A 15,660-nucleotide genomic window follows, 5' to 3' on the forward strand; every position below is an offset into this window, starting at 1 on the left:
GTAGTCTTTTTGGACTACAACTCCCGTGCCGCGTTGCCTTGTGGTCCTTGAGACGTTCTGTTTGGTTTTGAACGAGCGGGAGGGTGCCCGTGTATTTCGCTAAGTTGCTGTGTTGAGGTAATTAAATCTGGCAGAATATTCTATCATAACTGCTTCATTGCGAGGGTTTCAGATGAAAACAGATGAGCTTCCGCGAGTTTATGTGAACAGTTTGCTAGTTTATGGGCTAACTCCTGCAGTAGAGTTTAGCCTAGCGCCAGGCCAGGCTCATGTGAGCTTTGACTGAGCTAATAAACCTCAACAAGGTTCAACGTTCACACTGAGGTGTCCTGAGTCTGTGCCGTGTGTTATTACACAGAATTAAACCCAACACTCACATTTGTACCAGCTGCAGTCAGGAAACGTGTTGGACAGATCTGCATAGCTGCATTAGCATCGTGGCAACGTGCGGCGATAACAGACACCGGGCGGTGCTGCAGGGCCCCCGGGCGGTGCTGCAGGGCCCCCGGGTGGAGCTGCAGGGCCCCCGGGTGGTGCTGCATGGCCCCCGGGTGGAGCTGGTGGTGCTATATGGCCCCCGGGTGGAGCTTCAGGGCCCCCGGGTGGTGCTACATGGCCCCCGGGTGGAGCTGGTGGAGCTTCATGGCCCCCGGGTGGAGCTACAGATGCTACCGGGCCCCTGGGTGGAGCTGCAGGGTGGTGTTGTCCTGATGCAGAGGACATTACAGGTCAATAATGTGAATGGGACAGTGATCAGTTTATTGTTTTGACACCTGACTGTGACGTAAAAGTATAGACAAACTTTCACTTTAGATAAATGGAGTGGTGATTGTTTTATAATGGCCCTTTTTGTCTTTAATACATTTTTAAAGGTGTACTGTGTAACCCTTCTTCTCATGTTGATGCATTTCCTGGATTTTTCCTCAGTGTGACATAAATTTTATGATGGATGTTTTTTTCTGCTGATAAATACATTAAAAGCCTGTAGTCTATTCAGAGTAATCTGCTGGTTTCAAATCCCCTAAATGCGCCATTTATTCTCATGTCATAACGTAAAGTAATTATTATCATTTTCATTTTTGTTAGGTTCACCTTTTAAACCTATATTACAATTCAAAAGAGGAAAGAAGACAAGAGAGATTATTTTGTCTCAATATTGAGGAGAAGGAACGGAGAGGCAAAACCTTCAGATTACAACCTCCGTACCCTTCTGAAGTCTCTACTCCCTTCACCTCTTTTATTAAATATCAGGAGTCCCTAGTTACAGAATACAAAGTTCTCAAGGGGAGGGGGAGATATATTTAGCAAGCAGTGCGAAAACACATATTACTCAGTTCACATGAGATATATTTTGCTTCTGCATATCTCTCGGTCACTCCTTAAACTGCGCTTCCTTCAAGGTACAAAGGTTTTTCCTATTTTGGTGTTAAGCCAGTCGCATATATGGACACTGCACATTTCACATCACACAGTTTCTTTAAAACTCCAAAAACAGACATTAGTGCAATAATCATATAAAAGATTACACAGTTAATATAATGCATAAGTATAAGTATATAAAGCACATAATAAGAGTGATTAATATAAAAGTGAACATTATATTACCTTAAAGATGCACAGTGAGAATAATAAACATATGTTGAATATATAGAATCCATAAATTTTCGTCAAAATATGTCTGTTCCAAATATTGTCATCATTACCACCATTAAAGTTGTACAATGTTTTAGGTTTTAACTTCCACTTGATGTATTGACAAGTGACACCCAAATATTTTAATATCAAGAAATCTCCCTTTTTATACTCCAAAGTCACATAGTATTTTGAATGCATGTCGTGACCGGGGGCTGCTAGATGCTCAAAGGAACTGTAACCTGGTCTCTTACAGTTTAAAAAAAAAGGCATTACAATCACATCTGCACCTGGGTTGTCTGTGGCTCAGCCTGCAGAAAGAGTGCACATACAGGTTTTTCTCAGTACTTGGAAAAGCCTGTGACTTATGTGAAAGCTCAGAACCTCCAGAATTCACTCATTAATAATACGCTGCAGGAGTTGGTGTTTTGGGAGTGATGAGTAAGATCAGAGAGAGGCATTTTAGTGTTAAACCAGCTGGATTTCAGCATTGAAACTGGCATCCTAATCTGCTTTCTGATTGAATAATTATGTTGAGGACCAAAAAACACCATTATAACAAATACATGGAACATCATGTCCAATGTTTTTCCATGTAAGAATAAATAAACATTACAGTTGTTATCAGTAAGAGGTTTATTTGATTTGAACATTTTTACCTCATATTTGGGGACACAGATAGTTAATGTTTATGAAATCAAACTCTTACATCTGTTTAAATGGCATATAACCGAATTTCTTCAGTTCCATATAAAACTACGCTGCTTGCCACCTCTAGAATTGTGGGTTTTCAACACTGACCGTCTTCTTTATTTGCACACCAAAATCTTATTATCTGATTTTTTTATTTTTTAATCTTTAATATAATGTAATGGTCATGCAAACCACTAAATCTGATCTGACTAATCTGAGGGACCATGATCATAAAGAAATTAGATTACTCATATCAGAGTTTGCCATTAAATTGTCATTTTGATAATCTAATACATTTAAGGCAAAGATATTTTATGTTGTGGAATAAATTATGGTTTTATGGTATTGGAATGCAACAAATTGATAGTCCCCAAAATCAAAAACACATCCCATTACCTTTAATTTTTATTCTCAGGATCTTATACCACTTTCTTTCAGTGCTACCATGGCGACAGACGACGTGGCGCAGCTCGCCGACTCTCTGGCCAAGGCTGGAGTTGAGGAAGGGGAGCTGAGCTATAAAGGCCAGGGTCAGAAGTTAGATGATGCACAATCAGGTACGACATGAATCTTTGTCTTTATAAAACCTGGTTATGTTGCTCACTTTGAAATGGACATAATTCTGATGCAGTGGAGGAGATTGTGAAAGAAATCCAGGACTTTGAGGGACTACAGGCCCTGCGCCTGGAGGGGAACACTGTGGGTGTGGAGGCAGCACAGGCCATTGCCAAAGCTCTGGAAAACAAAAGCACATTTAAGGTTTGTTGAAGGTTTAAGGCATGTTTTTAATTTATGTTTAGATAATAGTTAAACTTGAAACAATCACCACATTTATTAAATCTTCTTTCAGCAATGTTACTGGAGTGATATGTTTACTGGCCGCCTTCGTTCTGAGATTCCGCCTGCTTTGGTAAAGAGCCCAAGTTAATTACATTTAATTTAATTATTATTATTTTTTTTTTTCATTTTACTGTGATGTGTTTCGTTTTTACAGAATTCTCTAGGTGACGCTCTGATGTTGGCAGGAGCCAGGCTGACTGTATTAGATCTTAGTGACAATGCCTTTGGACCTGACGGAGTGAAAGGGATTGAAAAGTTGCTCAAGAGCAGCACCTGTCACACTTTACAGGAGCTACGATTAAATAATTGTGGAATGGGCATTGGTGGCGGAAAAGTAAATGATTTTAAAAAATGTATACAGAACGAAAGTACTGGTGTGTATTTATGTACTAAGAATGTGTTTTTGGTGGTGTTTTTGTAGATCTTGGCTGCTTCATTGACTCAGTGCCATAAAAACTCCAGTGCTGAAAACTGCCCTCTCAGTTTGAAGGTGTTTGTCGCAGGTCGCAACCGGCTGGAGAACGATGGTGCAATTGCCCTCGCTCAAGCTTTTCAGGTTTTGGACTTTTAAGATCACTTTGTGTGAATTGCTTTTTCCAACATAATACTACTTTTAAATAGTTTAATGAACTACAGTAAAAATCATGTCTCGTTCAGCTAATGGGAAGTTTGGAGGAAATTCACATGCCCCAGAATGGCATTAACCATCCTGGTGTAACGGCCTTGGCTACAGCTGTGCAGCACAATCCCAATCTACGCATCCTCAATCTCAATGACAACACCTTCACAGACAAAGGAGGCATCGCCATGGCACAGGTAAATACTTTAAACTGGTGTTTTTACACATTATGATTCTGTTTATGTCCTTTTGTTAACACAGAACTCCTGTATAAATGTCTTTCACAGGCGCTCAAACATCTAAGCAACATTCAGGTGATAAACTTTGGGGATTGTCTGGTGCGTCCGGCAGGAGCTATTGCAATTGCTGAAACTGTTTCAGAAGGACTTCCTATTCTCAAGGTTTGGAATGATGATGCTAAACAGTCTTCTCTTGTTCTATAAAGAAAAACCTTAAAAAGATCAGCTCCGAAAACATCGTGATAATACTTTCTGTATAAATTATTGTAGTTTTCTCTACTTAGTTTGAAGATATTGTTAAGATATTAAGGGAATTGTTTAAGGGAATGGTTGAGGAAATGCTGAACATTTTCATATTTGTAACAGTTTGTTTTCCTGGATTAATTAACAGGAACTCAATCTTTCCTTCTGCGAAATCACAGAAGAGGCAGCTCTGAAAGTTGCACAAGCCGTGAAACACAAAGACACGCTGGAGAAACTCGACCTCAATGGTACATGTCTGACACTATTCATACCACGTGTACTCTTCAATTATTATTTTTACTTGACACTTGTGATTTTGTCTGTCTGGCTTCAAGGAAACTGCCTTGGAGAAGATGGTTGTAAAGCTGTGCAGGATGCCATGGAGGAAATGAACATGGGCCAGCGTTTAGGATCTCTGAGGTGTGCGAGCGACACATTCACTGACCACATACTGACCGCTTCAAACACATCCCAACTCTTTTTTTCTGTATAGGTTAAATATTTGTTAAACACATACTTTTAAATCCTGTATTTGTTTTCAGAATCCATCACATCCATTAGGCTTTTTTATTTTCAAGTCACATGTTTATTAGCCACAAATAAATGAAGTAAATCTACAAAATTCATCAATTCAATCAGCCTATTCTGTTAGAGCTTCTAAAGGGTGGAACAGCATCCCTACAACTATCAGGGAGAGCTCCACATACAACTCTTTTAAGTCCCAATTTAAACGTTGGCTTTTAACAAATCAGACCTGTCAAACCAAACTCCTGCTGCTGCCATCTAGTGTTTGTCCCTTTGCATGTGCGTCTCTATAATTCTGCTTCAACAAATCTTTTTATTGGCCCTTTGTTTATTTTCTTGTGCTTTTTTAACATAATCTTTTACTGTTATTAATTGCATGCTGTTTTTAATAACCTGTCTGTTTTAATTATTTCGTTTGTCTTTGCTATGATTCACTGCTCAAGACTTAATGCTTTTCTACCTTTTTACCACACCTGTAAATGCACATTTATTTTTATTTTATTCTATGTGTCCTCTGTAAATTATTTAAATTTGCAAGGAGCCATCTGTACATCATGGCAACAGACAACAGATGGAAACTAGCCTCTTGGCTAATTCTGGCATGTTAAACAGTTACTGTTGGTCAACATGCACTGTCCGCTATAAATAAATATATAAATAAATAAATAAAATTAATCTACATCTCGACATTTGTGTAAAAAAATAAATAAATAAAAAAATAAATTACAGAGTTGTGGGCAGTTGTAGGTGAAAACAAAACATTTCCCGAGCTTCAAACGCAGGATATTGCACGGTTACTCAAATTTAAGTTAGATTTTTGACTTACTTAATAATGAGGGGAAATCTTTATGGCTATTATTATGGTTATCTTAAGGCTATAAAAGTCGGATTTTTCATGTTTTCTTCAAGTGATGATGAAGGTGAGCCGGAAGACGATGATGAAGACGAGGAGGACGATGAGGAGGACGAGGAAGAGGACGAAGAAGATGTGGATGAGGAAGAAATTGAGGAAGAAGAGGAGGATGATGATGGTGAGGAGGAGGAGGAGGAAGAAGAGCCGAAGGTTAGTTCAAACCCAAGCTTTACTGTATATAGTGAATATTAAATACATTTCTGTTATTTATTCTTTTCTTCTCTCACATAGTTTTCCACTCCCAGCTCCGCCCCAAAGCCTCCAGACGTCTCCTCCTTCCTCAGCTTTCCTTCACCGGACAAACTGCTCAAACTCGGAGACAGACGGGCCTATCTGATTGAACAGCGGGTAAACAAGGAAACGGCCAACAGTTGTTAATATAGTTGTAATCGCACGAAATAAATAAACTTTGACTGTGTTTGTAGGTGGATGTGACAGATGCTATGAAAACCGCAGAAGCCTTTCTAAAGATCTCTTCTGTTTACAAGGACGACAATAAAGAAGTGAAGGATGCCGTTTTGGAAAGTGTTGGTGAGACATTTGGGATCAGTCCTGGTTAAAAAAATATTAAAAATGACATTGATTTGATGACTGCTGATAGTAAACTGAACTACAGCGGATTAATGGCAGCAGCATAAATGGTCTTGTGCTTACAGATGCTCTTCTGAAGAAAGCTTATTCCAGCCCTTCGTTCCAAGGATTCAGCTTTGTATCATCTCTGTTAATACTTCTTGGACTGATCAAGGTATCGGCCTTAACTAATTCCACAGAAGAATTATAATATGAGATATTTTTGCCTTTATTCCTCTTGTGCTTTGAACTCAACATCTGTCCTTTCTGTCTCCAGAGCGAGGACAAAGTGAAGCCTGTTCTAGTGGTCCCAGGACATCTTCAGGCCTTAGAACATGTGGTTCAACAAGATTACTTCCCAAAAGAAAATGTGGCGGTCCTTGAGGCCTTCATGTCCCGGTAAGGACGTGAATCAAGAGAAAGCTGCCAGGTATAACAATGTCTTTGCTGTGCCTCCTGTTTCAGTTGTTGGTATTAGTTGTTTTTGTAATGAGTCTCTTTCTGCACCGGGGGAGTCTACAATCATTCTGAATCTTGTATTTTCTTGTTTATAGAATTAATGTTGCAGCCAGTTACTCACACCACAGCTGTTCAACATAAAATGGGGGATTGTTTACTAAATACCCAAATGTGTTTCTGTTAATTTTAGGAACAACAAAGCTCTTGACCTGTGTGAAAACGCTAGAATCCTCCTTCAGTCGACTCTACAGAGTTTGAAGTCTCAGAGCTGAGGACACCAGAGGTCATCGACACACAAGTGGAATTAGATGGACTGCAATAGTGAGCATTTGTTTGAAAGAAAAAAGAAACTCACATCCTACCCCAGCCTCTCCACTACACTTGAATGGACTTATTGTTAAATTATGTACTGCTCTAATACTAATCTGAATCCTGGTGAGATGCAGCTTATATTTTCAGCCCTGGACACATCCGGCTGCATTTACAGTAAATTGTTGTATTTATCTTTCTTCAGCTTTTCTATCATTGTTTTACATTTGAAGTTTATTATACACAACCAAGTTGTGTGAACAATATATTAAATAAATAGGGCATTTATGATATTATAAAAAGAGGAGCCAAATGGTTTACAAAATAAGAAATTTTCTCTTGTTTATAATAAAATGATTTCATTTGATATTTGTATCTTATCGGTTTTGTTCTTTTGAGTTTATTAAGTGTCACAGGGATTCTGCACTAAATCAAAATACATTAAAGTGCATTTGACAGATTCATATATTTTTCTTTGTTTGGTGGGATAGTATCTGAGGTAAATATTCATAATTTAAGTGTCAGTTTGTGAAGAAAAGTAGATCCACGCAGTGAGTTCTAAAACAAAATCCCTCTACGTCCTCAGCTGATGTCAGTTCTTTTCTAAATGCAGGGACAAAAGTTTAAACATTGATTTAACAAATTAAAGGGGCTGTCATTTATTTTTAATTGTCATACAGGTATTGTGTAACTTTACCTTAATTTTAGTTTTTTTGGCCATTATTAATATAATGGTTGATGGGTAAAGTACCTCTGCTTATGCCAAAATGATACATTTTACCAAAATTACAAAAGACTAGGCTGAATTTAATTATGTTTTAGAGAAATGTGTTGTCTAACCCGTCAGACGCACTTTAAGAGAAAAGGTGCAGAAGAATCTGAATAATTTCACTTATGAACACATTGCGCAGTAAAAAGAATATTATATTTGTATCTTTAATAACAGACGCTTCAACTCAAAGCAGCTAAAATGTAAAGCTGAGGTGTTAATTTGCAGTGAAGAGTGGCAAAGTCAGGGGTCACTGGAGAAGAATGTATCACAGCCTCGTTTGTGGGCTGCACGACCTCAGTGTTGGTGGAGGCACTGGAGAAAAAGCTTGAAGAGAGAACTGGGACTGGCTTTTTTACAGAGTGACCTGTAATTAATGTGACAGACAAGCTCATAAGGTAAGCCAGCTTCTTCTTTGTTATTGTTGTGTTTCATATCGTACTTGCTTCACAAAATGCAGTAATACCTAGTTGTGTACATTCACCTATAAAAAGGTGTTTCTTTTATTGCCACAGATGAAGTTCTTTGCTGCTGTGATCATACTTTCTGCATTAATACTGGTCAAGGCTGCAAAATGTCCCAGAATGTGCAGCTGTGACAATACTAAGCTCACTGTTACCTGTGCAGGCAAGAATCTTACAAAAGTTCCCGCAGCTGTAGATGAGGTCATTCTTTAAATAAACATTTATTAAAATGTTCATCTTTGTATGAAAAGCTTAAATACTGCATTTCTTCATTGAAACAGATAACAGTGAAATTAAACTTGAGGAACAACAACATGAAGAGCCTTCCTAAAGGGAGTTTTATACAGACACCATATCTCACCCATTTAAACCTTCAAAGCTGTAACATTGAACATGTTAAAGAGGGAGCTTTCAGGAGCCTGGGGCGTCTGCTCAACTTAAACCTGGCCTACAATAAAATTGACATGTTGTATCAGGTAAAGCTTTGTGCTACCACTGTATATAGATTTTTGTACATTGATTTCCTGTTTTTATTATCATTTATAACCCTCAGGAGTCCTTTGATGGGCTTTCAGCCTTAAAGGAGCTGAATCTGCATCATAATCGCATAGAGGAGATCCAGCCCGGTGCCTTCACTCAGCTCGGAGTTCTCAATATGTTAACACTTAGTCACAATCAGTTGGTTTACATACCCAACATGGTTTTTCAGGTCATTGTTGTTTAAATGTCAAATACTAATTGCTGCTATGTACATCACATATGATGTGTCTTTATTTACACAGGGTCTCCACAACATAAAGTGGCTGCGTCTGAGCCATAACTTGCTGAACAACCTGGCACCCGAGGCTTTTGCAGGTCTGTTCACACTCACCCGCCTAAGTTTGGACCACAATGAGCTGCAGTTTTTCCCAACTCAGACCATGACAAGGTAGTCTCCTATAATAGGGGACATTTCATCTTACATTTTCATTTGTAGTAAACAGAATGTCTCTTCACAGACTCCCTGAGGTCACGCGTCTGGACATGAACCACAACCCTATGATGTACCTTGGAGACGAGGCTGTCTCTATGGCCAAGCTCACACACCTCTATCTGGACCACATGTCTCTGCAGGACGTCTCAGACCAGGCGCTGTCCAAGGCCCCACGTGTGTCCCATCTGGATGTTAGCTACAATCAGCTCCACTACCTGGAGCCACTGTCAGGGCCTAAGGAGCTGATCAGCCTCAACCTCACAGGTCAGGCTCTGTTTGAGTCATGTCCTTAAAGATGCACTGAATAACTCGTCTGGTGGAGGGTCTGCCACCTGCTTGTCTCCAGTTTCAATCTATTTTTGAGCATACACACATGTAATTGAACATTCTAGGCATCTCCATGCAGAAATTGAATCTTTAAGTTTTTTAATGACTGCTGTTACTGATTTGTTCATTTAGATGTTTCCTCAGCTCATGTGTTTCATATATTTTTAAGGTAACCCTGTGTACTGTAACTGCTTCTTACGACAATTGAGGCAGTGGGCGCAGAAGAATACTGTGAAGCTCTTTGGCTCGTGCACAGGGCCTAGTCACCTCGCAGATGAACCTCTGGAGAAAATGAAGGTTTTAGATCTACGCTGTCGCCGAGGGGAGTCACTCAAAGAGGAGAATGAGAAAGACGACGCACCGACTCAACCAACAAAAACAGAGCCAAAGGTCCAGTGTCCGGACAACTGCGACTGCAATGTAAGGATTTTCACTTCACCCAAATAAAAAACGCATAGATTTAGACAACGGCGTTCAGTGTAAGTGGCAGAATGACAGTGATGATTCCACACAGAAGGTCTGAGTTTGATTTTACAACCACATGGGCTTTGGTTGCACATTTTGCACATTGCCTTATCATGAATATCATACCTACTTTATACACAATACCTTTCTTTATGTGAATCTTTACACAAATTTAACTGGTGAGTATGTGTTTCAGTTGCTAAAGGGCAGTTAATGTCCAGCCGTACATATGATGCAGTTAATATCAGTATTGACAATCAAAATGTAGTTATAGATAATTGTATATTTATCTGTCATTGTAGATTACATTGTAGATACAGTATGTTGCACTCCAGTGGCCTACATATATTCTCAGTTGTATTGTGTAATTGTGCTATTTCACACTTATTATACAGTATATTTACCTATAATTGCTATTCACATTTAATTTTAATGTGCGTTTAATATAATTTTAGTTAAATAATATTATAATTTTATATAACCAACAAAGTAATCTGATTTTTGGCATATAAAATGGACATTTAAATGCATAGTTCACATTTTTTTTAATTTTTTTTGGAAAAACAAGATGGCGCCACGTACGGTCGCCCTGGTGATTTGGTGCGTTGTTCTGATGCTGCTGTTGTATATATTTTTTCTACCTTTAAGTATTTGATTTGATTTTTAAGCATATCTTTTTTTAACTTCGTGCATGCCCTTATTTGTATTTGTATTTATTCAGTGTGTTTTATATTTTATGTTGCACTTTATCACCACAAACGATCACAAACGATGGCAATAAAAGGATTCTGATTCTGATTCTGATTGCTCTAGCACTTTAAAATAATATGTGATTTTATTCTTGAGGTTGACGGTCAGCATGCCACCTGTGAGGGCAGAGGTCACACCAAAGTCCCCAAAGGCTTCCCTGCTATTACACAGTTACTGGATCTTCGCAACAACCACTTCCACTACCTCCCTGTAAACAGCTTTAAAACAGTCGGCAGTGTCATTTCACTTCATCTTGAACTTTGCAAAATCCATGAGATTGAAAGTGGCGCCTTCAGTGGAATGAAAAAACTGCTGTATCTCTATCTGTCCGACAATGATCTCACATCACTGGATCCTGAGGCATTTAAAGGAGCCCCAGAGCTAACGTACCTTCACCTGGAGGGGAACAGGCTGCTGGAGTTTCCTGGAACAGGTGATATGTAAAACAATACTGGACCATAGCCCCCTGTTATTGAGTGGTAGAAAAATATGTAATAATACTCCTTTTGAGCGCTGCAGTCATGCACGTACAAACTGAATGCACTAATCTAAGAAAACGAGGCTCAAATAAAAAGATAATGAATAAAAATAGATTTTTTTTTTGTCTTGCAGCTCTGGCACAAGTTCCACATTTGTTCGTCCTCCATTTAGAACGTAATGTCATCTCAAAACTTGAACCTTCTGGCTTATTGTCATCAACTGCTCCGAATCTCAGAGAACTTTATTTGACCAACAACACCATAACAGCTGTGGCTAAAGATGCTCTTGACTCAGAACTCCTCGCTGTACTGTACGTGGACATGAACCAGCTGAAGGAGGTGCCCACCCGAGGTCTGTCAAAGACAAGTCAACTCGAGGACCTCAATCTGTCCCACAACTCGATCAAGTGGGTCGGACCAAATGCATTTCAGCCAGTTTCCCGAACCCTCAAGAAGCTTAAGATGGATGAGACGGGCATTGAGAAGGTTAAAGCACATTTAGAAACAATACTCTGTGTTCACGTGATCTTATAACAGTCTAGGACATTTTAGATCAAAGGGATTGTGTAATTTGTCTGATTTTTACTACAAGAATTCTGCAGAAAATTGTAAAAAAGCGATAGTGATACAACTTGTGCACACTCAGACACAAAGAAAATTCACATAATTGCTGCACCGCATCACTGTATGACTTAAAACTTGGATTGCTGTTCACAATTAGACATTAGACAAAACTCTAAGAAAATAATTTGGTTTACTTTTGCCTTTCTTTGTCCAGATGTCTAGTGACGCTCTGACAGGTCTAGGCCCAGGACTGAGGGCTCTGACTCTGAGAGGAAACCCAGTGGAGGTGCTTCCTGACTTGCGCCCCCTCACTGGTCTGGAGCTTGTAGATCTAAATGACATCCCTCTTCTATGTGACTGCACTCAGCAAACTTTATACAGGTCAGTGCATCTGTCCATCAGTCGTTATGAATATTTTCTGTATTATTGCTTCCATTTGATTCTCTTGGCTCTATCCAGGTGGCTTGGGAGTGTGAACTTCGAGGTCACTGCTACATGTGCCAGTCCCCCAGAGCAGAAAGGTCAAAAGATCAGAGAAGTCCTTCTGTTTAAGTCCTGCCGAGAATCGAGCGAGTCTCCTCCAACTCTAAAATCAAAGACTGTGTCCCCAAAACCTTCAAAGACAAAGAAAGACAAAGCCAGATCACAAAAAGGACGAGCAAAGACAATTTCTACCACAAAATCTAAAGTTAAACTATACGGCTGAGTATAGTTAAACAGCTGTAATTTTACAAGATTAAAGTTGTAATTTTATGAGAGTAAAGACAACAATTTGCAAAAGAATGGTGTTTATTTGAGTTAAAAACTTACGATGGATGTAGAACTTTATATTGCTGGGCTTGTCTGTGTAATCTCTCAGTCGTCAGGTCTGATCCATAGTAAAAGCTGAAGTTAAATCTGTCACTGGACAAATCGTTGACGTTTAGCTGCTCATCCAAGCGGCTTCTTCAGTTCTGGTCAGATTACTGCTGGACACTGCCTTATATCTGTCTGTCTCCAGTTTCAGTCTTAATGGCCTCTATTCAACCTTTAATGGTCCTACTTGCTCGCTCTATTATTCTTATTGTTCCTTTTGATTGTTTTGGGTCTGAGGATGGAGTTATAGATGGGAGATAGATTATGTCTCAGACCCCCATTCAAGGAAGGACTGTCTTTCCTAACAAAAATATCTTCTTTAACTCCCCTCTCAAACGATTTCTTTTCTCTGGCTCAGAACCTTACTCTCTTCAAAGGAGTGGTTAGTGTCTTTGAGATGGAGATGTACGGCGGACTGTGGTCCCGAGGAGCTCTCACGACAGTGCTGGTACATTCTCATATATACAGGAACGGGGGCCTGAGACATAATCTATCCCCCATCTATAACTCCATCCTCATGCAGCCTTCTTCATTTAACAGTGAGTGATTTCTGCTTAAAAGTGGAGAAATGACAGCGGTCTGTTAACTTACAAACATATGGCATGTGTACAATATCAGCATTTCAAAGTTTGCCCTCCTTTATAAGCATTTACGTAAGCCTTTAACTCACCCAAGCCCCAGTATTTTGCAGTCAGAACTTGATGACTTGTGTTATATATCTATAACAAATGTAATGTAAAATGAACTAAAAGATGTGTTTTGTGGTATAAAATGACATGTTAGGTGAGTGGTCCACGTGGGGGTTCCATGGTGTAATGGTTAGCACTCTGGACTCTGAATCCAGCGATCCGAGTTCAAATCTCGGTGGAACCTGACTTTTTTTTAGTCTTTGTATGTTTTAAAGACGGTTTTAGACTTGTTAAAGTTAAAGAGATGAAAATGTTATTTTCTTCGAATAAGAGACAAGCGATCACTTTCTTTTGTCACTTAAGAGATTTAGATTTAGATTGTACTTCCGGGTTATTTTACGTCACTCGCAGTCTTCGTTCAAGATGGCAGCAGCGATGGATGTTGATACTCCGAGCGGCACGAACAGCGGGTCCAGTAAGAAACGATTTGAGGTCAAAAAGGTATACGTTAGCTTGTTGTTTTTCTGTATGATTTTATTGTGTTGCTTAAGTACTTCAGTTTAAATTTGTTGACTGAATAAATGTTAACATACACACTTTGTACCAGCTGTTAGCATACAGCTCATTAGCAGAACGCTGTGGCTAACACAGTGTAGCATGAATGCGCATTTCAGCAATATCTGTGAATAATTTGAATCATTCGTATTCCGGGGCCCGGCCCAGAATAAGCCTCAAAAAGTGGACACTGATGAATGGAGAATACTGTTATGAAATATAAAATGTCCTGAAGGAGAAAAATGACGCATTGTAACGTCTGGTCCCACCGGCTTTTCTCTGACAGTGCTACGACAACTAATGGGGAGTTTGCATGTTCTACCTGTGTGTGTTTCCTCCAGGTTCTCTGGGTTCCCCTATCAACCCTTAACATGCAGAGTTTGTAAAAGCCTCCAGCTAAGGTGGTCCTGACCAAGCCTAGCTCAGCGTAAGAGCTGTACACATACTGTAATTCTGGCATATATACCGGTGAATGTTCATTTTGAAAATTCAATGAAAATATCTCGACAAAGATTGTTCCCTGCATAGTTAAGACTTCAAATCTACCATTATATGTGAAGTTCAGGCCCTTGACATTTCTGGCTTTGGTTTTACATTACTTTAATTAGAATTATAGTAAAAACCTAAAGTAAAATCTGTCAACTGGACAAAAAAGTTGTTGGAGTGAAGACGTTTGGCTGCTCATCCAAGCCACTTCTTCAGGTCTGGTCAGATTTCTGCTGGACACTGCCTTATATCTTTATCTAATCTATTTATTAGAATTATACATTTCTAATTCTCACAAGATGGCAGCTTCAATGGCCACAGCAGCTGTATTCAGATACCTCCAGTGTTCTTGCAACTGTTTAGTGAGATGAGATGGAAGTTGATTGTATAACTACTGTTTTTGCTGACAATTCCTATGTAAAATGTTGCTCAGACAGCTAAGTATGAATGAAGTATCTTGTGTTGTCTTACCAGTGGAACGCAGTAGCACTGTGGGCCTGGGACATCGTGGTGGATAATTGTGCCATCTGCAGGAACCACATTATGGACCTCTGTATGTTTACTAAGATTCAGTTTGTATGTGGATCAGAGTAAGAGTTTAATCAATGTATCTCTATTGTCTTTATTCAGGTATAGAGTGTCAAGCTAATCAAGCATCTGCAACATCTGAGGAGTGCACCGTTGCTTGGGGTGTTTGCAATGTAAGTGCAAGTCCTGTTAAAGCCTGACATTCAGTCACTTTTTGAGAATGTACAATTCTCGACTTGTGTTGAATTTACTAAAGTGTGTCAACAGTTTCACCTTTTCCCCCAGTTCAGACATGAATGCATACCAAGTTACACACACATACAGCAAAGTGCTTTGGGGGGGTTACTTACTTCATTCAATGTGTGAATAGAAGAGATATCTGATTGTTTTTGTTTTCACAGCATGCTTTCCACTTCCACTGCATTTCCCGCTGGTTGAAAACCAGACAGGTTTGCCCTTTAGACAACAGAGAGTGGGAATTTCAGAAGTATGTATTATTTTTACTTGCCTTTTTCTGATGCTATAAAGAAAGCTGCATCATGTTTCTTCTCTTGTTTTCACAGATATGGACACTAGCTCCCTGATTCTACGTCTTTGTTCCTTTTAATGGTCATTAATTGCTTGTCCTGCCCCTCCTATTTGTTACCTTAGGTATTCTAAACAACTCCTGTTTATTTTTCACCTGTTTAAGTTGTGTAATAAAATAGTGCAAAACACTGGTAAAGCAATGCATTTCACTCTTTTCCAACTTGTTTATGGTGGAAATACTACACT

General features: G+C 39.2%; 3 protein-coding genes and 1 non-coding gene across 4 annotated transcripts; all 4 read left to right on the plus strand.

Annotated features, from left to right (window-relative positions):
• Positions 1-25: 25 nt before the first annotated feature.
• On the plus strand, positions 26-7,505 carry rangap1a (RAN GTPase activating protein 1a). The gene is made up of 16 exons (XM_033970613.2): positions 26-117; positions 2,764-2,882; positions 2,957-3,084; positions 3,176-3,235; positions 3,320-3,499; positions 3,587-3,721; positions 3,823-3,981; positions 4,072-4,185; positions 4,415-4,514; positions 4,602-4,686; positions 5,701-5,854; positions 5,936-6,052; positions 6,130-6,235; positions 6,361-6,449; positions 6,552-6,673; positions 6,924-7,505. Exons 2-16 carry the CDS (start codon positions 2,771-2,773, stop codon positions 7,003-7,005), a joined length of 1,743 nt encoding a protein of 580 aa, XP_033826504.1. The 5' UTR covers positions 26-117; positions 2,764-2,770; the 3' UTR covers positions 7,006-7,505.
• Positions 7,506-8,339: 834 nt separating this feature from the next.
• chadla (chondroadherin-like a) lies at positions 8,340-12,548 on the plus strand. Its single transcript, XM_033970816.2, has 10 exons — positions 8,340-8,476; positions 8,557-8,751; positions 8,829-8,984; positions 9,058-9,203; positions 9,274-9,512; positions 9,745-9,995; positions 10,887-11,223; positions 11,403-11,755; positions 12,048-12,214; positions 12,293-12,548. The coding sequence occupies exons 1-10, from the start codon at positions 8,396-8,398 to the stop codon at positions 12,537-12,539; spliced, it is 2,172 nt and encodes a 723-aa protein (XP_033826707.2). The 5' UTR covers positions 8,340-8,395; the 3' UTR covers positions 12,540-12,548.
• Positions 12,549-13,489: 941 nt separating this feature from the next.
• On the plus strand, positions 13,490-13,561 carry trnaq-cug (transfer RNA glutamine (anticodon CUG)). Its single transcript has one exon. It is a non-coding gene; the product is annotated as a tRNA-Gln (tRNA).
• A 166-nt stretch (positions 13,562-13,727) lies between these two features.
• On the plus strand, positions 13,728-15,606 carry rbx1 (ring-box 1, E3 ubiquitin protein ligase). The gene is made up of 5 exons (XM_033970614.2): positions 13,728-13,818; positions 14,833-14,911; positions 14,989-15,059; positions 15,288-15,373; positions 15,450-15,606. The coding sequence occupies exons 1-5, from the start codon at positions 13,741-13,743 to the stop codon at positions 15,460-15,462; spliced, it is 327 nt and encodes a 108-aa protein (XP_033826505.1). The 5' UTR covers positions 13,728-13,740; the 3' UTR covers positions 15,463-15,606.
• Positions 15,607-15,660: the final 54 nt, after the last annotated feature.

The sequence above is a fragment of the Periophthalmus magnuspinnatus genome, chromosome 8 (genome assembly GCF_009829125.3).
Source record: "Periophthalmus magnuspinnatus isolate fPerMag1 chromosome 8, fPerMag1.2.pri, whole genome shotgun sequence".
Classification (NCBI taxonomy): Eukaryota; Metazoa; Chordata; class Actinopteri; order Gobiiformes; family Gobiidae; genus Periophthalmus; species Periophthalmus magnuspinnatus.

Coding starts and splice junctions, on each gene's coding strand:
- rbx1 (XM_033970614.2), top strand. CDS start 13,741: ATGGCAGCAGCGATGGATGTTGATACTCCGAGCGGCACGAACAGCGGG. Junction 14,912..14,988: donor GAACCACATTATGGACCTCT/GTATGTTTACTA, acceptor GTCTTTATTCAG/GTATAGAGTGTCAAGCTAAT. Junction 15,060..15,287: donor TTGCTTGGGGTGTTTGCAAT/GTAAGTGCAAGT, acceptor TTGTTTTCACAG/CATGCTTTCCACTTCCACTG.
- rangap1a (XM_033970613.2), top strand. CDS start 2,771: ATGGCGACAGACGACGTGGCGCAGCTCGCCGACTCTCTGGCCAAGGCT. Junction 3,500..3,586: donor TGGGCATTGGTGGCGGAAAA/GTAAATGATTTT, acceptor GTGTTTTTGTAG/ATCTTGGCTGCTTCATTGAC. Junction 6,450..6,551: donor TACTTCTTGGACTGATCAAG/GTATCGGCCTTA, acceptor TTCTGTCTCCAG/AGCGAGGACAAAGTGAAGCC.
- chadla (XM_033970816.2), top strand. CDS start 8,396: ATGTGCAGCTGTGACAATACTAAGCTCACTGTTACCTGTGCAGGCAAG. Junction 8,752..8,828: donor AAATTGACATGTTGTATCAG/GTAAAGCTTTGT, acceptor TATAACCCTCAG/GAGTCCTTTGATGGGCTTTC. Junction 9,996..10,886: donor CGGACAACTGCGACTGCAAT/GTAAGGATTTTC, acceptor TTTATTCTTGAG/GTTGACGGTCAGCATGCCAC.